The sequence below is a fragment of the Hypanus sabinus genome, chromosome 11, assembly GCF_030144855.1.
Source record: "Hypanus sabinus isolate sHypSab1 chromosome 11, sHypSab1.hap1, whole genome shotgun sequence".
Taxonomy (NCBI): Eukaryota; Metazoa; Chordata; class Chondrichthyes; order Myliobatiformes; family Dasyatidae; genus Hypanus; species Hypanus sabinus.
This window is the reverse complement of record NC_082716.1, coordinates 87,784,935-87,806,650: the sequence shown is the minus strand read 5'-3', so window position 1 is coordinate 87,806,650 and position 21,716 is coordinate 87,784,935. Positions and strand designations below refer to the sequence as shown.

Genomic DNA, 21,716 nt, shown 5'->3' with positions numbered 1-21,716 from the left:
GGAATTTAAGGTGGGCGGTTATATGTGAGGCAGGGTTTGAGGGTAGGCACAACATTGTGGGCTGAAGGGCTTGTACTGTGCTGTACTATTCTATATTCTAACGCGGTGAAAAAGAAGTTAGCACTCTGTCAAGGCACTGAGTTTAGTGTTGCAGATGTATTAGTCATTGGTGATGCTGCATTTGGAGTACCATGTACAGTTTTGGTCACACTGTTAATGGAAAGATGCAATAAGCTGGAAAGAGTGCAGAAAAAATGATCAGGATGTTGCCAGGATTAGAGGGCCTGAGTCATAGGGAAAGACTGGCCAGGCTAAGTATTCCTTTGAATGTAGGAGGATGAGGGGTGACCTTATAAAAGTTATTTAAAATTATGAGAGGAATGGATAAGGTGGATGGTAACAGTCTTTTCTCCAAGGCTGGGGAGTCCAATACTAGGGTCATTGATTTAGGGTGAGTGGGGAAAGATTTAAAAGGAACTTTAGGGGTTACTTTTCATGCTGAAGCTGGTGATTATATGGAATGAACTGCCAGAGGAAGTGGGTGAGGCAGGTACAATAGTATCATTTAAGAAGCAATTGGATAGCTACATGGAGGGGTAGGGTAAATTGCAGGAAATTGGAATTGACTGTGTCACATTGACTCACTGAGCTAAAGTGCCTTTATCCAGAATCAGAATCAGGTTTATTATCACCGGCATGTGACATGAAATTTGTTAACTTAGCAGCAATACATTGTTATAGAAGGGAAAAATAAATAATAAAATTAATAATTTAAACAATAAATAAATCAATTACACTATATGCATATTGAATAGATTAAAAACATGAAAAAAAACAGAAATAGTGTATATTAGTAAAAATGAGATAGTGTCCAAGGGTTCAATGTTCATTTAGGAATCAGATGGCAGAGGGGAAGAAAATTCCTGAATCACTGACTGTGTGCCTTCAGGTTTCTGTATTTCCTACCTGATGGTATCAGTGAGAAAAGGGCATGCCCAGGGTGCCGGAGGTCCTTAATAATTGACGCTGCCTCTCTGAGACATCCCTCCCTGAAGATATCCTGGTACTTTGTAGACTAGTACCTAAGGTGGAGCTGACTAGATTTACAAACCTCTGCAGCTTCTTTCAGTCCTGTGCAATGCCCCCCCTCCCCCCCCAATACCAGACAGCGATGCAGCCTGTCAGAATGCTCTCCACGGTACATCTATAGAAGTTTTTGAGTGTATTTGTTGACATGCCAAATCTCTTCAAACTCTTAATGACGTATAGTGGCTTTCTTGCCTTCTTTATAACTGCATCAATATGCTGGGACCAGGTTAGATCCTCAGAACTCTTGATACCCAGGAACTTGAAACTGCTCACTCTCTCCACTTCTGATCCCTCTATGAGGATTGGTATGTGTTCCTTTGTCTTACTCTTCCTGAAGTCCACAATCAGCTTTTTCATCTTACTGACATTGAGTGCCAGGTTATTGCTGTGACACCACTCCACTAGTTGGGATATCTCACTCCTGTCTGTCCTCCCGTCACCACCTGAGATTCTACCAACAATGGCTGTATTATCAGCAAGTTTATAGATGGTGTTTGAGCTATGCCTAGCCACACAGTTATGTGTATATAGAGAGTAGAGCAATGGGCTAAGCACACACCCCCGGGATACGCCAGTGTTGATCGTCAGTGAGGAGGATATGTTATCACCAATCCACAGAGACTGTGGTCTTCTGGTTAGGAAGTCGAGGATCCAATTGCAGAGGGAGGTACAGAGGCCCAGCTCCTCCAACTTGTCAATCAGGATTGTGGGAATGATGGTATTAAATGCTGAATTATAGTTGATGAACAGCATCCTGATATAGGTGTTTTTGTTGTCCGGGTGGTCTAAAGCCATGTAGAGAGCCATTGAGATTGCATCTGCCATTGACCTATTGTGGTGATAGGCAAATTGCAAAGGGTCTACGTCCTTGCTGAGGCAGGAGTTCAGTCTAGTCATGACCAACCTCTCAAAGCATTTCATCACTGTAGATGTGAGTGCTATGGGGCAATAGTCATTAAAGCAGCTCACATTATTCTTCTTAGGCACTGGTATAATTGTTACCTTTTTGAAGCAAGTGGGAACTTCTGGCCATAGCAGTGAAAACATCCTTGAATACTCCAGCTAGTTGGTTGGCAGGCACAGGTTTTCAGAGCCTTACCAGGTACTCCATCAGGACCTTCTGCCTTGCAAGAGTTCACTCTCTTTAAATACAGGCTAACATTGGCCTTTGAGACAGAGATCACAGGGTCATCAGGTGTAGCAGGGATCTTCGTAGCTGTAGTTGTGTTCTTCCTTTCAAAGTGGGCATAGAAGGTGTTGAGTTCATCTGGTAGTGAAGCATCGCTGCCATTCATGCTATTGTGTTTTGCTTTGTGGGAATTGCATTGCTCTATGACTCAGGAGGACTTGAGTTATAAGTTGGGAAGCGGCCTGGTCGAGGTAAGTGCCTCGTGTGAAAAGTGCCAGTCTTTGGCTCGAGAGATTCTGGCAGTTTTGGCAGTTGGTTAGTGCAATCAAGAATCGATTAGCAGTTGATTGGCAATCAAGATTTGAATAGCTCAGACTCGCGGAAAGGGGTGAGATTTAAGGATGGTGTGTTGCCTCCCTGGTGCTAGGATCCAGGACACCACGGACCGATTGCTGGGAATCCTCAAGGGTGAAGGTGAACAGCCGGAAGTGGTAGTGCATGTCGACACAAATGACATCGGGAAGAAGAGGAAGGACATTCTGCAGCGGGACTTCAGAGAACTCGGAAGAAGGCTGAAAAGCAGGACTTCCAGGGTGGTTATCTCTGGTCTGCTTCCAGTTCCTCGTGCTGGAGAGGGCAGGAACAGGGAGATAATGGATCTGAATGTATGACTGAGGAACTGGTGCAGGAAGCAAGGATCTACATTCTTGGACCACTGGGATCTGTTTTGGGGAGGGATGAATTGTACAAAAGGGATGGGTTGCACCTTAATAGGCAGAGGACCAGCATTCTGGCAGACAGGTTTGCCACTGCAACATGGATGTGTTTAAACTAAGTAGTGGGGGGGGGGCAGGGGGGGAGGAGATGAACTGGAAATATAAGGATGGAGTTAAAGGGAAAGTGAAAATAAGAAAAGTTAAAAAGGCCAACAGAATCAATGGAGTAGAAAGCTTAAGAAGAGATAATACAGTATGGCCAAGTGAAATAGGAATTGATATGAAAGGAGAGGGGAGTAACGAATTAAAAGTATTATATATGAATGCACAAAGTATAAAGAATAAAGTAGATGAGCTTGAGGCTCAGTTGGAAATTGGAAAGTACAATGTTGTGGGAATAACAGAGACATGGCTTCAAGCAGACAGGGCCTGGGAAATGAATATTCAAGGATATACATCTTATCGAAAGGGCAAACTGACTGGCAGAGGGGGTGGGGTGGCTCTGTTGGTGAGGAATGATATTCAGTCCCTTGCGAGGGGGGACATAGAAACAGGGGATGTAGAGTCAGTATGGATAGAACTGAGAAATTCTAAGGGTAGAAAGACCCTAATGGGAGTTATCTACAGGCCCCCAAACAGCAGTCTGGATGTAGGGTGCAAATTGAATGAAGAGTTAAAATTGGCATGCCGCAAAGGTAATGATCCAGTTGTCATAGGGGATTTCAACATGCAGGTAGACTGGGATAATTGGAATGGTACTAGACCCCAAGAAAGGGAGTTTGTGGAGTGCCTCTGTGATGGATTCTTAGAACAGCTTGTACTGGAGCCTACCAGGGAGAAGGCAATTTTAGATTTAGTGTTGTGCAATGAACTGGATTTGATCAGGGACCTCAAGGTAAAGGAACCATTAGGCGGTAGTGACCATAATATGATATGTTTTAACCTACAATTTGAGAAGGAGAAGGGAAAATCAGATGTGTATTACAGTTGAACAAAGGGAAGGGAGGTGCTGGCCAAAGTTCAATGGAACAAAACCCTAGCAGGGAAGACAGTGGAACAACAATGGCAGGTATTTCTGGGAATAATGCAGAAGGTGCAGGATCGGTTCATTCCAAAGAGGAAGAAAGATCCTAAGGGGAGTAAGGGGCGGCCATGGCTGATGAGGGAAGTAAGGGGCAGTATAAAAATAAAAGAGAAGTATAACATAGCAAAGATGAGTGGGAAACTGGAGGACTGGGAAGCTTCTAAAGAGCAACAGAAGAGAACAAAAAAGGCAATACACCAAGAAAAAATGAGATACAAAGTTAAACTAGCCAAGAATATAAAGGAGGATAGTAAAAGCTCCTTTAGGTATGTGAATAGCAAAAATATAGTTAAGACCAAAATTGGGCCATTGAAGACAGAAACGGGTGAATTTATTATGGGGAACAAGGAAATGGCAGATGAGTTGAACAGGTACTTTGGATCTGTCTTCACTAGGGAAGACACAAACAATCTCCAAGATGTAATAGTGGCCAAAGGAAGTAGGGTAAAGGATGAACTGAAGGAAATTTATATTAGGCAAGAAACGGTGTTGGATAGACTCTTGAGTCTGAAGGCTGATAAGTCCCCGGGACCTGATGGTCTGCATCCCAGGGTACTTAAAGAGGTGGCTCTAGAAATCATGGACGCATTGGTAATCATTTTCCAATGTTCTATAGATTCAGGAACAGTTCCTGCTGATTGGAGGGTGGCTAATGTTGTCCCACTTCTCAGGAAAGGAGGGAGAGAGAAAACAGGGAATTATAGACCGATTAGCCTGACGTCAGTGGTGGGAAAGATGCTGGAGTCAATTATAAAAGAAGAAATTATGACACATTTGGATAGCAGTAGAAGGATCAGTCCGAGTCAGCATGGATTTATGAAGGGAAAATCATGCTTGACTAATCTTCTGGAGTTTTTTGAGGATGTAACTATGAAAATGGACTTCCAAAAAGCTTTTGATAAAGTCCCACATAGGAGATTAGTGGGCAAAATTAGGGCACATGGTATTGGGGGCAGAGTACTGACATGGATTGAAAATTGGCTGGCTGACAGGAAACAAAGAATAGCGATTAACGGATCCCTTTCGGTGCTGGGACTGCAGCTGTTTACAATATACATTAATGATTTAGATAAAGGGATTAAAAGTAACATTAGCAAATTTGCCGATGACACAAAGCTGGGTGGCAGTGTGAAATGTCAGGAGGATGTTATAAGAATGCAGGGTGACTTGGACAGGTTGGGTGAGTGGGCAAATGTATGGCAGATGCAGTTTAATGTGGATGTGAGGTTATCCACTTTGGTGGCAAGAACAGGAAGGCAGATTACTATCTAAATGGAGTCAAGTTAGGAAAAGGGGAAGTACAACGAGATCTAGGTGTTCTTGTACATCAGTCAGTGAAAGCAAACATGCAGGTACAGCAGGCAGTGAAGAAAGCTAATGGCATGCTGGCCTTTATAACAAGAGGAATTGAGTATAGGTCCTTCTGCAGCTGTACAGGGCCCTGGTGAGACCCCACCTGGAGTATTGTGTGCAGTTTTGGTCTCTAAATTTGAGGAAGGACATTCTTGCTATTGAGGGAGTGCAGCGTAGGTTCACAAGGTTAATTCCCGGAATGGCGGGACTGTCATATGTTGAAAGATTGGAGCGACTGGGCTTGTATATACTGGAATTTAGAAGGATGAGAGGGGATCTGATGGAAACATGTAAGATTATTAAGGGATTGGACACGCTGGAGGCAGGAAGCATGTTCCCGCTGATGGGTGAGTCCAGAACTAGAGGCCACAGTTTAAGAGTAAGGGGTAGGCTATTTAGAACAGAGATGCAGAAAAACCTTTTCACCTAGAGAGTGGTGGAAATGTGGAATGCTCTGCCCCAGAAGGCAGTGGAGGCCAAGTCTCTGGATGCATTCAAGAGTGAGTTAGATAGAGCTCTTATAGATAGCGGGGTCAAATGATGTGGGGAGAGGGCAGGAACGGGGTACTAATTGTGTATGACCAGCCATGATCACAGTGAATGGTGGTGCTGGCTAGAAGGGCCAAATGGCCTACTCCTGCACTTACTGTCTATTGTCTATAAGGAGAAACTCAATAAACTGGGACTCTTTCCTTACTGTGCAAGAGGCATAGATTCTTAAAATTTTTATAAATTGTTATATTTTTCCAAAAAACCTTATAGAGTTTTATAAAATTGTTAGGTGTGTTCATGAAGGATCCTGACACAATATGTAGACAATGAGCCTAATCAGGTGACATATCTCTCAGTGATTGAGAATTTGAACCACAATTCCCCGATCTTTACAATAACCTTGGACTGGGATAGGAGCAGATGGCATGGGGAAGTATATTTAATTGGGATGAGTTAAATTATCAAAATTCCCAGTTAGGTGGCTGAATACCAGTACAAGACGCTGTAATTCTCCAATTGTAGCCTGAAAAATTAAATTATTTTAAAATTTGTTCCTTGTTCTTTCCTGATTCAGCAGCAAGAAGTATTTTCAAACAGAGGGCATGATACATGGATTGAAAATTTAAAATCTACTTTATTAGGATTAAGTAAAGATTGCTTATTAACCAGTTAATTAAAATACATAAATAAATTACTTATCAACCAATCAAAGAATGAACTAATACAGTGTTAGAGGGAGCCCCAGGTGTCCAATAGCATCTTTTCAGTTTTCTCTCCCTTTCTCTCTTTGCTTGATGACAGTCTGGCATGACTCCAACCTAAAGATTCCAATTTGCATACAGATGTAGCCCCTTTTGAAACTCAATGTTACAATGAGCAGTGTAAAGCAGATTTTAAAAATACCAGGTCCTTGGTTTTCTAGATCACCTCATCTGGTAATGTATGGGACCTCTGATTAACATCACTCAACAGTTAACCTGAAGCTTAAAGGCCCCAAGTTCCAGAATTCTTCTCTGAACCTTTCTGGACTCATCTTGTTTTCAATTAAAACAAAGGGTTGGGAGATATTCCACATGTTCGATACAAAGGGAAACAAACAATGTGTCGGGTGTGAAATTCCAGCGCAACCTCTCCCTTCCTTTAGGGACATTTTTTGAAACTTACTTTGTCGATGGCTGGTGCATATTTATCAATGGCCCGGGAAGCGGCTCACGGCAGTCATGCCACTTATCAACCACAGGCAGCCAGGCACAGAGTTCATTCACAGCCGTGCAAGGCTCACTGTCCTCTAATCGATCACGGCGAGTGGCCGGGTGCACAATTCATTAACAGATTGGAAACAAGGAGTGGGTGAGCTCAGGGTGCATTAACAGTCCATGAAGCATGGGTGCCCCAGCATTTGTTTTGTTTAACTGTCTGGACACACGTTAACAGCCCAGGAACCACCAGCCATCAGGAATGTTGTTCACTAATGGCACAAAAACTGGGATCACACAGAAACAGCTTATTATACAAACTGATTACCACGTGGTTACTAAGTTTGGGAATGATACTAAAATAAAGCAACACACACAAAATGCTGGAGGAACTCAGCAGGACAGCCATCATCTATAGAAGTTAATATACAGTCAACATTTCAAGACAAAACCCTTTTAAAGGACAGTAAAGGGAGGAGAAAAGACACTAGAATAAAAATGGTGGGGAGGAGGAGAAGGAACACTAGCTAGAAGGTGATAGGTGAAGCCAGATAGGTGGGAAAAGTAAAGGGCTGAAGTAGGAGCAATGTAATAGGAGAGCAGAGTGGACCATGGGAGAAAGTGAATAATGAGTGACACCAGGGGGAAGTGATCAGCAGGGGAAAAGAGGTATGAAGATAGAGTGGGGAATAGAAGAGGAAAAGAGGAGGAAAATAAAATTACCAGAAGGAGAAATTGATGTTCATGTCATCAGGCTGGAGGTTACCTATATGGAATATCAGATGTTGCACCTCCACCCTGAGAGTGGCTTCATTATGGCAAAGGGTGAAACATTTTTGAACACAAATGGGGATAGTCATAAGAGTCATAGAAAACTACAGCAAAGAAACAGGACCTTTGGCCCATCTAGTCCATGCTGAACAATTCTAAATGTCCTGTCCCATCAACCTGCACCTAGACTGTTGTTCTCCATACCCCTCCCATCCATGTACCTATCCAAACTTCTTTTAAATGTTGAAATCGCACCCAGCTCATCCCACACTCTCATTAGCTTCTGAATGATAAAGTTTCCCTTCATGTTTCCTTTAAACATTTCATCTTTCAACCTTAACCTATGACTTCTAGTTGTAGTCTCACCCAAATTCAGTGGAAAAATCCTGCTTGCATTTACCCTATCTATACCCTTCAAAATTCTCTATCAAATCTTCCCACCTCCTTTATTTTTCTTAATTAGGGCCTCAATCTCTCTTGAAAAACCAAGGTTTCCCTGAACCATTTATCCTTGTCTTTTATTCTGAAAGGCACATACAAGCTTTGCGCTCTCAAAATTTCACTTTTGAAGGCCTCCCACTTACCAGGTACACTTTTGCAGGAAAACAGCCTGTCCCAAACCACACTTGCCGGATACTTTCTGATACCATCAAAAGGAATTAAAATAGTTGACCAGTGGGAAATTCTGCTTTTGGAAGATGGAATGGAGGTGCTCAGCAAAGTGGCTCCCCAGATTACATCTGTCTCACCAACGTAGAAGAGACTGCATATGCAATAGAAGACCCCAACACAATCACAGGTGAAGTGTTGTCTCAGCTGGAAGGACTGTTCAGGGCCCTGAATGGAGGTAACGGAGGAGGTGTAACGCTTCAGGGATATGTGCCAGAAGGGAGATTAGTGCGGGAGGAGGGTGTAAAGATGTGTTTGGTGGTAGGATCTCACTGAAGATGGCTTAAGTTGCGGAGAATGTGTTGGATGTGCAGACTCATGGGATGTTAGGAAAGGACATGTGGAACTCTATCCCTGTTAATACAGCGGGAAGATGTGCTGAGCACTGATGTCCAGGAAATGGAGACACGACTCAGTAGCATTAATGGTGGGGAAAGTGAAACCCTATTCTTTGCAGGAGGAGAACATCTCTAATGTGCTGGAAATCTTCATCCTGGGAATAGGTATGGCAGAGATGAAAGAGCTGAGAAAAGGGAATATTATTTTTACAGGAGACAATGTGGGAAAGAGGTAGACAAGATAGCTATAGAAACTGGTAGGTTCAAGAAAGATGTCAGTAGACAACTTGTCTCCAGATAGAGAGATTGAGAAAGGGGGAGGAGGAGTTATGACACAGATCAAGTGAATTTGATGAGCTCAGCATGGGTGCACCAACGCAGTAGTCAATAAGGCACATGAAGAGTTGGGGAGCATTACCAGGGAAGGCCTGGAACATTGTCTACTTTACATAGCCAATGAAAAAGCAGGCATAGCTACAGCCCAAGGTTACCCCTTGAGTTTGGATTCCTATTCCTACATTACTTTCTGTCTATTAACCAATCCTCAATCCATGCCAGTATATTACTACAATCACTTGTACTTTCAGTTTATTTCAGAATCAAAAATAGATTTCTTATCACCGGCGTGTATCATGAAATTTGTTAACTTAGCAGCAGCAGTACAATGCAATACATAATATATAAGAAAAAAAGCAAAAATAAATAAGTAAATAAATTACAGCATACATATATTGAATAGATTAAAATAATGCAAAATAGAAATATATATTAATAAAAGTGAGGTAGTGTTTATGGGTTCAATGTCTATTTAGGAATCGGATGGCGGAGAGGAAGAAGCTGGTCCTTCAGGCTTCTGTACCTCCTACCTGACAGTAACAGGGTGGTGGAAGACTTTAATAATGAACACTGTCTTTCTGAGACACCGCTCCTTGAAGATGTTCTGGGTACTTTCTAGGCTAGTACCCAAGATGGAGCTGACTAGATTTACAACCTTCTGCAGCATCTTTTGGTCCTGTGCAGTAGCAACCCCCCCCCCCCACCCACCCCCATACCAGACAGTGATGCAGCCTATCAGAATTCTCTCCACGGTACATCTATAAATGTTTTTGAGTGTTTTCGTTGACATACCAAATCTCTTCAAACTCCCAATGAAGTACAGTCACTCTTTCCTTCTTTATAGCTGCATAGATATGTTGGGACCAGGTTAGGTCCTCAGAGATCTTGACACCCAGGAACTTGAAACTGCTCACTCTCTCCACTTCTGATACTTCTATGAGGATTGGTATGCGTTCCTTCGTCTTACCCTTCCTGAAGTCCACAATCAGCTCTTTCATCTTACTGATGTTGAGCGCAAGTTTGTTGCTGTGACACCACTCCACTAGTTGGTATATCTCGCTCCTGTATGCCCTCTCATCTCCATCTGAGATTCTACCAACAATAGCTGTATCATCAGCAAATTTATAGATGGTATTTGAACTATGCCTAGCCACAAAGTCAGGGGTATAGAGTATTTATTAACTGCATCATGTAGCTGGGATGTGGGTTGGAGATACGTCTCTACCAAAGAAGGTTAAGACACTCCTTCCCTCCACTAACCTACAGGTCACCCTTGGGCAAGGGGTAATGTGCACATGCTTAGCCCCCCATCCCCCCACCCCCAGATTAGGGTCACATGAAGCCATGGGAGCAGGGGGTGGATGGTCATATGAGCAGCCAGTGCATATCACATGTCCTGGTTATCCAACCACTGGCACCAGGCAGACAATCCCTGAAGAGTATTGATAATGGCTGGAGTCACTCATCTTGTAAAGACACTGCACAGCCAAAGACAATGGCAAACCACTTCTGTAGAAAAATTTGCCAAATAATAATAATTATTATTGTAAGACCATGTTCGCCCATGTCATATGACATGCACATAATGAATTATGTAGCACCTTATTAAAGGCTATTTGAAAGTCTAAATACATAGGATCCACTGGTTCCCTCTGTTCCATTAGCTACTAGAAAATAAGATCAAACAAATCTGTTTAGCATGATTTCCCTTTCATAAGTACCTCTAGGCACTATCCAGACCGATTATAATGACATGAAAGTGTGTTGTAGAAAGTGTAGACGGTTGTGGAACGTTATCAACTTGATCAGTTAGGTCAGTGGGCTGAGGACTGGCAAACGGCTTTAAATCCAGTTAAATGCCAAATACTATGTTTTGGAAAATCACGTCAGGTAGGACATACAATGAATGGTCGGGCCCTGAGGAACGTTATGGAACTGAGGGACCTTGGAGGGCGAGTGCAGAGTTCGTTCAAAGTGGTGTCTCGGGGAGACAGTAGTGAAGCAGCCATCTGGCACACCAGCCTTCATCAGTCACTGAGTGTAAGGGCAACAAACAATCTGAGGGTAAAAATGCCGAAGAGAGACTTTGGTGGTGGGACCCGGGTGAAGTCTGGGCAATAAACAGCGACCGCGATCCTAAAGGGTGTCCTCCCAGCCTCACTGAAACCTGACCTGTTCATGCTGTCTGTTCCCATTTGACACCATCATTTGGCGCGGAAAAATCACCCTAATTACCCAGCATCCATGCCAGGAACGGCGGAAGTTACGGCAAGCTGTTCCGCCGCCCCGTCCGGAGGAAAAGCGGGGCCGATCAGAAAGTCCGCCGGGGATACGTTCCGTCAGGGGAAGGGAGGAAAGCAGACAGGCGAGAAGATGAAGCGGAGGTCAAATAGAAATAAAAGTGCGTAACCAAAATCAGTTTAACAAAAATATTCTTATTCTGTAGCTCGGGTTTTACGAATGATTTTAATTGTGTATTTGTTTATGGTGCGATTAGAAACTGAAAACGGCTCCGACTCCCATGAGGGCTCAGACTCCTTTTGTGCAGATGACCTGTTCAGGGATTTATTGTCCTATCGGCAAACTGGGAGAAATTGCAGCTGGTTTTCTGTGTGTGAACTGAGATCACTGTGAACGTTGCACTTACAATTCTCGACTCCCTGTTGAGAGTTTACGCCTGCTGTTACATTGACGTTTACTGTAGAGACTGGCTGAGTGTTGTGCATTATGTTGCTAACGAGTAGTATCTGAACAAATTTATTGTGCAAAACTGCCATGGCATGGGGATCAGAACACCCAATTGTCACCAATAGTATAACGATCCGAAATGCGCTAATCATCGGAACCTTTTAGTTAAAATCGCTTAACATTGAAAGCTTGTTCGACACCTTTTTATAATTCTGGACAGAGTACAAGAATAAAATGCAACTATTTTGTTTCTCTTTATCTTCCTTCATGCAGTTGCAGTTTTTTAGCTGCATCATGCTTTTTTTTATGACCCATATGTTTCTTCACGTTCTGTGCAACTTTTTAAAATTAAAATGTTGCTGTTTGTCAATCTTTGGACTCAGAATCTTCCAATTACCTGTTAGAAGTTTATAAAATTATGAGAGGCGGAATTTTACTTGTTTACTTTTATTGTTCGCCCGATTTATTCTCTCCCCCCCCCCCCTTGCACTTTGGGTGTTTGGTGGTCTTTTTAAATGGGTTTGGTTGGGTTTCTTTGATTTGTGGCTGCCTGTAAGGAAACGAGTCTCAAGGTTATATATAGTATACAGATTTTGTAATAAATGTACTTCAAATCATTTTTCTTTGGGCAGAAAATGTCAAATACAAGGGAAATACATTTAAGATGAGATGGGGAAAGTGATAGGCTGCTGCGGGAGTGATGGAAGCAGATACGTGAGTGAGGTTTTAAAGACTATTAGACACATGAATACGCAAGTAATGGAGAGAATATGGTTCACGTGTCGGCAAAAAGTATTTACAAAACTCTGGAGGAACTCAGTAGGTCAGGCAGCATCCATGGAAAAGAGTAAACAATGTGTGTGTTGGACCAGGACTCTTCATCAGGACTGGAAAGGAAGAGGAGAAGTCAGAGTAAGAAGGTGCAGGGAAGGAGGGAGAAGTACAAGGTGGCAGGTAAAGAGTTGGGACATTGATTGGTGAAAGACATAGAGGGTAGAGAAAGGAGAATCTGACACAAGGATAGGCTATTGAAGAAAGGGAAGGAGGAGCAGCAGTATAGGACAATGATTGGTAGGTAAGGAGATATGGTGAGGGGGGAAACAGGAATGGGGAATGGTGAAGGAGTCATGGGGGGGCAGTTACTGGAAGTTGGAGAAATTGATGTTCATGCCATAAGGTTGGAGGTTACCCAGACAACATATAAGGCATTGCTCTTCCAATCTGAGTGTGGCCTCATCGCGGCAGTAGAGGAAGCCATGATCCTTTCGATTACTTCAAACTCCTTGGCCCCAGTCATCGCATTTTCATTATGGTTGGCCAGACCCTATACACCCTCATCACCCATAGGAGAGCCTTACAGCTCTCTGCTTCCTTCTGGACCACAGATCTAATCAAACCACCTCCACCACCACCTTTGTCACCCTCAATAATTTCTCCTTCCTTCAAAGGTAAGGTGTGGGCATGGGCATTCGCGTGGGTCCGAGCTAAGCCTGCCTGATTGTTTACTACGTGGAACAGTCCATATTCCAAGCTACACTGATATTGTTTCCCAACTCTTCCTACACTATATCAACAACTGCATTGGTTCTGCTTCCTGCACCCATATGGAACTCGTTGACTTCATCCACTTTGCCTCCAACTTCCAACCTGCCCTCAAGTTTACCAGGTCCATTTCTGACACCTCCCTCCCCTTTATCTCTCTGTCTCTGAAGACAGCTTACCTACTGATGTCTTTTATAAACTGACTGATTCTCACGGCTACCTGGACTATACTTCTCTCCACACTGTCACTTGTAAAAATCCCATCCCCTTCTCTCAGTCCCTCTGACTCTGCCACATCTGCTCTCAGGATGAGGCTTTTCATTGCAGACTACTGAGATGTCTGCCTCCTTCAAAGGAAGGGGCTTCCCTTCCTCCACTGTCAACGCTGCCCTCAACTACATCTCTTCCACTTTGCACTCACTCCATCCACCTGCCACCCACTAGGGTTAGGGTTCCTCTTGTCCTATCTACCACCCCGCCAGCCTCCGATCCAGCACATAATCCTCCGTAACTTGCACCATCTCCAAAGAGATCCCACTCCCCTTGCCCCGGCTTTCCACAGGGATTGCTCCCTGTGTGACTCCCTTTTTCACTTGTCCCTCCTCACTCATCTCCCTCCTTGCAAGCACAACAAGTTCCACACCTGCCCCATATGTCCTTCCTCATGACCATTCAGAGCCCCAAACAGTTCTTCCAAGTGAGGGGACACTTCACCTGTGAGTCTGTTGGGGTCATCTACTCAATCTGTTGCTCCTGATGTGGCTTCCATTATATCGGTGAGACCCGACATAGATTGAGAAACCACTTTGCCAAGTACCTACGCTCCATCTGCCAGAAAAAAGTGGGATCTCTTGCTAGCCACCTGTTTCAATTCTACTTCCCATTCCCATTCTGACAAGTCAGTCCATGGCATCCTCTACTGCCGTGATGAGGCCACACTCAGGTTGGAGGAACAACAGCTTATATTCCATCTGGGTAGCCTCCTACCTGATGGTATGAACATCGATTTCTCAAACTTTTAGTTATGTTCCCCCCCACTTCACCATTCCCCACTCTCATTTCCCTGTCACACCTTACCACCTTACCTCCTTACCTGCCCATCACCTCCCTCTGGTGCTCCTCCCCCTTCTTTTCTTCCATGGTCTTCTACCCTCTCCTATCAGATTCCCTCTTCTCCAGCCCTTTATCTCTTTCACCAATCAACTTCCAGCTCTTTACTTCCTCCTCCCCCTCTCCTGGTTTCACCTATCACCTTGTAATTCTTCTTTCCTCCCCTCAGCCTCTTACTCTAAATCCTTCTCTTTCTTTCCAGTCACGATGAAGGGTCTTGTCCTGAAACGTCGACTGTTTACTCTCTTCCATAAATGCTGCCTGACCTGCTGCGTTCCTCGACCATTTTGTGTGTATTGCATTGGATTTCCAGCATTTGCAGATTTTCTCATGTCTCAAAAAATATTTAGTTTAATTCACCATCAATTTCATTGTTTGAGAATATTTTTGTTTTTCAATTGTTTTAATATATAAATTAGTTTTACAGAGTTGGAAGGCTTTTGAAGACATACAAAATCCTTGACAGCTGATGGAGCCAGTGAGCGTGGCTTAATTGGCCCTGAGTTTTCACTCAGGTGGATTTGTGGGCATTTTTCATTTTGGCTACCCCACAATAAGACATTTATACCTGAAGGCGTTGCTGCCAGGTAGAGGCACATGGAAATTGGATGAAGTGCTCTTTGTGTACTGCAGTAGATGTTTTTACTGTTATGTAATTCCGTGTTTAAGCTTCATCAGTGTGTACCTTATTTTTTGGTATTCTGTGCAATCTTTAGCACTCATCTTTGGACCTACACTTGTTAGCAGTTGATTTTCCGTTTAAACTGATGTGGCAGTTAATCATTTATCTGCTGGCTTTTAATCACTTTCATTCTTGACACCTTTACATGTTTACTTTGTCCAGTGCATTTGTGTTTTTCTCAGAGTCATGGAACACTATAGTACTGAAACAGACCCATTGGCCCATCCAGTCAAAGTTCAAAGTAATTACCAACGTACATATATAACCGTGAGGCTTGTTTTCTTGTGGGCATACTCAATAGTCCATAATACAATAATAGCCATCATAGAATCAATGAAAGACTGCACCACCTTGAACGTTCAGCCAGTGTGCAAAAGACAACAGATTGTGCAAATGCAAAAAGAAAGAAATAATGACATAAATAAATATCGAGAACATTTGATGAAGTCCTTGAAAGTGAGTCCATAGGTTGTGAGAACACTTCAATGATGGGGCAGGGGAAGCTGAGTGAAGTCTATGCCAAACTGTTATCCTGCCTAGTCTCATCGACCTTCACCCAGACCATGGCCCTTCTTACCCCTCCCATCCAAGTACTTATCCAATTTTCTCTTACGTGTTGAACCTGCATCGACCACTTCTGCTGGCAGCTTGTTCCATACTGTTACCACCCTCTGAGTGAAGAAATTCCCCCTAAACGTTTCACCTTTTACCCTTAACCCATGACTTTTAGTTCTAATCTTACCAACCTCAGTGGAAAACCCTACTTGCATTTACCCTATCTATAGCTCTCATAATTTTGTAAACCTCTATCAAATCTCCTTGTAGGATGTTAAAGAATTTCTTTTATCATTACTTTATTTCTGTTGTCTACAACATTTCCTCATTTCTATCAAGTTTCTTCTAATCTCTGCCTGCTATTTGCCTCTGCCTTTTACTGTTTTAAGACTGCTGTTGGACTGACTGTGTTTCTCATAGGTACAAAGAAAGGTAATGCAAGTGAAAATTCAATTGTTTGAAAGTCAGTTTTGCTGTGTTTATAATTCTGCTCATTTCTTTCTTAGATCAAGAACATTCAAGTTCCTCAGAAAAACCTGAGAAATCTCACAAAGGTACCCTTTTTTGTCTTTTGCTGATTATGGTATGGAAACCAAGCTAACCAACATTAACCAAGCTAAAAACGTTCAGTTGGTGGCATTCCTTCCTCCAAGAGGACCCTGTCGTAGTTTTAATGACCCGGAGGGCTATGTTGGCTTGAGTCAGGACTTTATGCTTTGGCTGTTACCCATGCCAAACAGCCAGAGGGCAGAGGCCAGACTAGGAGTGGTCCACTGGTTCTCCAGGTTCAGGGGTTCAGCTCAAGCCCAGTCAACTACCCTGATTGTAAAACAAAATTGTGACAGAAACAGCAATGAAGAATTCTACACCTGAGTTCAACAGTATCCCTGAGTCTCCACCCAGGGTTTGCAGGACTAACAGTGGTGAAAATCAAGAGGAAGCCACTGGTATGAGGATGGAAGCCCTGAACACCACCAGAGCTGGAGGACCTTCATTACTACCCTAAACACCAGTTGCATAACAAGCAAAAGAGAAAGAGGGAGTGGCATTCCTTAGTTCCTGACCTACCTCATTCCCTTAAAACCCAATTTCAACTATCTTTGATGTTCTAATTGGATACCACAATTGCCCCCCCCATGTAAAATCTGGATCACCAAAAATATTGCAAGATTGTAACATTTTCTCTTTAAGAAATCACTTTTGTGGTTCACTGCTCTTAAGGAGAGTGGAAATCAAAAACACAGTTTGAGCCTGTAGTTGCAATTTTGTTTACCTACCACCGTCAAGGAAACACACAGTGCTGCTGTTGGAATTTTTTCTTCATGGTCATGTGGGGAGGAAGAAAACTGGGCCAGTGATTGATGAGGATCCCAAGCTGTGGAGCAGGTTTACCTGGTTCCTGCTCTGTCCGACCCAGACCAACCATGACGAGCACAGTGCTAGTTTGCTACAGAAGAGAGATCGAGGGAGGAAGTGGAGTTGGAGGGGCAAGGAAGTGTCAGCAGACGGGTCTCCAGATGGAAAAGACCCACCTTTTCTTCCCCCCATACCATCCTTGCCCTTAACAGCACCCAAACTCACCAACTGCACCTTTGCTGAGGCTGACCCCAGACCAATGTGGGAAACAGTTGCGTCCTGACTATAGATTGAGGTCTGAAGGTAATGCAAGGTTCCTTGTGTGATTTATTTTTCTAATACACTATAAAATCTATGCCCAACTGAGTCTATTTTAATTAATTGTCAGCATGAACTGGACAATGGTGTACATTGCAAACTTCAGTCTGACTCTAGCCACTGCTCTCCCTCATTCTGCTACTTCAGCTAATTTGTTTCTCTTTCTAGAATCATTGAGAAGTACAGCACAGAATCAGGCCCTTAGGCCTATCTAAGTCCGTGCCGAACCTTTTAAACTGCCTACTCCCATTGGATTGCACTGGGACTATAGCCCTCAATATCCCCACCATCCATATACCTATTCAAACTTCAATTAAACATGGACATCAAGCTCAAATGCACCACTTTTCTCAGTTCTGATGAAGGGTTTCATTTTTCTTTCCGCAAGCATTGCCTGACCTGAGTTTTTCAGCATTTTCTGTTTTTATTTAAAGGTTTCCACTATATGTGTTTTAAAAATATATATTTTTAGAGCTCTGAAACTGTTTTCATTCTCCTACTTCCCCATTTGTTCCCCTACATGGCAGGAAAGCAACTTCCAGATTGCAGTTCTGTCAGGCCAAAGAACTAGATCAATGCCTCTTCCACTAATCTAATGTCTTTAACTTGTTAGTCCTACAGAATAACATCTTTGTATCTAAGAAAATATTATCTTAGTAAAGCAAAGGAACCTAATTGATTAAGACGCATTAACTTAATAAAAAAAAGTTAATTTTTCTTACAGAACTGAGTCAAAGCTCATCAAGAAAGGCTAGGTCCACTGAGGGCCAAAGCACTGACCAGCTCAGGATACCGACAATCAATAGTAAGTGACAATGAGTCCCCTTAAGGTTTATATTTCTTGATGCAAGTTTCTAATTTGTAGAATGAGGTTGTGATATGTCCCATGGATTTCTATTTTCAGAGTGGTAGATAATTAAATGAGGTTTGTTTCCTCTGAGGGAGTGTAGAGCAGATGCAAACACTTTATCCACAGGGTAACGGTGGCACTGGGTAACGTTTTCTCAAACCACGGTCTCTCCTGAATCTTCCCCTTTGATTCTGCCTCTTTCAATGCAGTTCCCACTAATGTTGAGTAGCTGTCTACTGGCACTTCTTGGAAAATACTGAAACCTGTCAATATTAGAAACTAAGTATATTTGGAGTCTAATTAATTTTGGATAGGAGACAGCCTAGTAATCCTGCATATGGTTGCCTTTGTCTGAAAAGAAGACGAACACCAACCATTGGGTCACTCTGATGTTGTAGCATCTGGGTGCTCCAGTGGGTATAGTAAGTACCTTTAACTTGGAATTTGCATCTGAATTAATATTGTGCTTGAGAAAAACATCACAAAATGGATAGTAACTTTTTACTGTTAGGGTTCAGTTCCCACTACTGTCTGTAATGAGTTTGTACGCTCCCCCCGTGAGTGCATGGCCAGGTGCTGTAGTTTCCTCACACTCCAAAGACCTACGTGCTACGAGTGGTATGCCACGATGGCGTCGGTAGTGCGATGACGCTTGCAGACTGCCCCAGCACATCTTTGTTGCAAATGACACATTTCACTGTATATTTTGGTGTTGGAATGTGCATGTAACAGATAAAGTTAATCTTTGCTGATGTTTATCCTTCTAGAAGGTTCCTAGCAAAGAATTATGTATTATCTTGAAAATGGAACACAACCCAATTCAGGCTAAAATAATATTTCAGTTTTATTACCTGATTAATAATTAAACAGAAGGAAATGAAGCAAAAAAGTTGACAATATAATTATTGGGTACTTGAGAGGGAAAATTGAAATAACTTTTGTACACCTCATGTGCTACAGTTTTCTCAAGTCCAAATTAGGTGCCTATTATTTTGATTTACAAATGACCCTTCATGGTGACTGCTGTCTTTATATTTAGAGCTATTTTCTAGCTGTTATTTCTAAACTTCGTTTTCACTATTAGTCACAAGTTTTGCCAGTGAAATTGCAGAATATTTTAAATTCTTATCCTTGGGGAAATTATAAGTATCATCAAAAATAATACATGATCTATGACTTCTAAATCATGCATTTATCCCAGGCTATTTGAGAACAGTAAAGTACTTTAGAAAACTCACTTTCTTGCTACGTAGCCCTTGGCATTATCACTCTGGGACCAGCTAGTTGCTCTCAATGATTCTGGAGAGCCATGGTAAACAGCAAAAAAGAGAGAATAATTAGTCTTGACAGCAATAGATCTAATGTAAGCCTCTTTACCAATGTGACACACTACATTTTTTAAATTCCCTTACCCCTAAGACTACCTCACCTCCCACTTTTGCTATTGTGCCTTTGGGGCCACACAGATCTTTCATCTAATAGCTTCCAAACTGCTTGAATTGTATTTTAGTGTTTAACATTTCCAAAAGATCTCCACTTCCTGGTTTACCCACACCTCTTCACACCTCTGTAAAGTGTAATTGTTTCAGTTATCTGTACTATTCAAAGTTCAAACATTTTCTACCAAATGTGATGCACAAATGAAGCTTGGTAGTTCTCTTGGGCATCTGTATTCTGGAATGTCTCTTTATATGTCGAGGCCGAAAAATTTCTGTTCCAAAAATTGATTATCTTACAGTTGAGCAATATTTTCTGCTTGTTGGGAAATTCATCTCTTGACCCTGCAGAATTTTTTGTTTCAGAAGTGAAACATACACAGGTACTTTGCCATGTGAATTGCCCTGCCAAATAATGACATATCTTTTTTATTCATTGAACCAGGCACTTTCTCCTGATATTTTCAGATTGTTTCTCCTGAAACACGGCAATTCAAAGAGTCTGCTTACTGTATTCCTTGTCTACCTCTGGCATCTGCCCCCACACTGAGCCTCACTAGTGTCCTTGGATCGTTTTGTGCAGGGAGGACATAGTTACCATGAGGTTTGCAGCTTTGAGAATGTTCTGGGCTGCCACTGCAGTACTTAGGAGGTCACTCAGCTTCATTACTCAAAGGGTGAGAACTCTTCACTTAGCTCACACACAATGCACGGGCAGGGAGAGGGCTCATTTGTAGTCATTCATGGACTGCAATTCTTTAGTAATACTTTTTAGAGTAACTCCCAACACCACTAGTTTGTAACACGAGTGAATCTGCAGATGCTGGAAATAATTAAAAACACAAAATGCTGGCAGAACTCAGCAGGCCAGACAGCACCTATGGGAGGAGGTAGTGACGACATTTCGGGCCACTAGTTTGTGCTTTTGTTTGTGCTCTGTTTTCATCAGTCTGTCCAGATCCTCCCAACACTCTGCTCTCAACTTACTGTCTTTATTGCAAATATGCTGTAAGTAGCCTGATTTTAGCTGAATGCAAGCAGCTGTGAGGACTTGCAAATGAGAAGTAGAATCTACAGTTGGAAATGACACAGTACGGTCGGCCCTCCTTATCCACGAATTCAACCAACCGCGAATCGCGAAAACCCGGAAGTGCTCTTCCAGCACTTGTTGTTCGAGCATGTACAGACTTTTTTTTCTTGTCATTATTCCCTAAACAATGCAGTATTACAGCTATTTTGCATAGCATTTACATTGTATTAGGTATTATAAGTAATCTAGAGATGATTTAAAGTATACGGGAGGATGTACGTGAGTTATCGTGGATCGGGATAAAAAAAATCAGTTCTCTTACTATGTAAGTGGGAACAGGTACATCCTGTATTATTAAGCGTCAGTTAGTCAAATGTTTGTCTTAGTATATAGTATATATTTCACCTTTCTATGCATATAAAACACTTACGAACGTATGTTTCAGCGCCGGGCTCGGGAACCGTTCCCGAGTGCGAGCCAGTGACAGACTGCTTTTGAGCACGCTCTCCATCCATGGCAGGTTGATGTGGAGGATCAAAACCCCAAAACCCAATAATTAAACCACTGCATTGCTTAGTAATAATTATAGCTTTCATTGGGGCACGGCCTTCCTCACTTTATCCTTTAAAATTGTTCTGATCATTGACCGACTGTAGCCTAACACTTTTCCAATGACCGATGGCGTTTCACCTCTTTCCAATTGCTTTATTATTTCCACTTTATTTTCATTCGTGATCGTGATTATTTTTGTGAACAGAGCCGGGTGCTAATGTCCACCGCACTGAAACAGGTTAAATAAGGTCTGGGGTTCCGCTGGGTCCTAAGATCCACCGTATTGAGACAGGTTAAATAAGGGACTTGAGCATCCACGTTTTTTGGTATCCGCGAGGGGTCCCGGAACCAATCCCTCGTGGATAAGGAGGGCTGACTGTATAACTTCACCCAACATTGCTCCCCTATGAATTTCAAGTTCAAG

General features: G+C 42.6%; 2 protein-coding genes across 3 annotated transcripts in view; one reads left to right on the top strand and one right to left on the bottom strand.

The window, feature by feature from the left end:
• Positions 1 to 11,432, bottom strand: part of LOC132402176 (uncharacterized) — a 56,364-nt gene extending 44,932 nt beyond the window's left edge. The window contains exon 1 of the mRNA XM_059984859.1: positions 11,346 to 11,432. The gene's annotated coding sequence lies outside the window, so the exon portion shown is untranslated. The remainder of the gene's footprint in view (positions 1 to 11,345) is intronic.
• LOC132402175 (torsin-1A-interacting protein 2-like) overlaps positions 1 to 21,716 on the top strand; it is a 98,773-nt gene that overhangs the window by 38,070 nt on the left and 38,987 nt on the right. For both annotated transcript variants that reach the window (XM_059984852.1, XM_059984853.1), the window contains exons 8-9: positions 16,257 to 16,304; positions 18,149 to 18,229. In XM_059984852.1, coding sequence (XP_059840835.1) covers positions 16,257 to 16,304; positions 18,149 to 18,229 — 129 coding nt within the window. The remainder of the gene's footprint in view (positions 1 to 16,256; positions 16,305 to 18,148; positions 18,230 to 21,716) is intronic.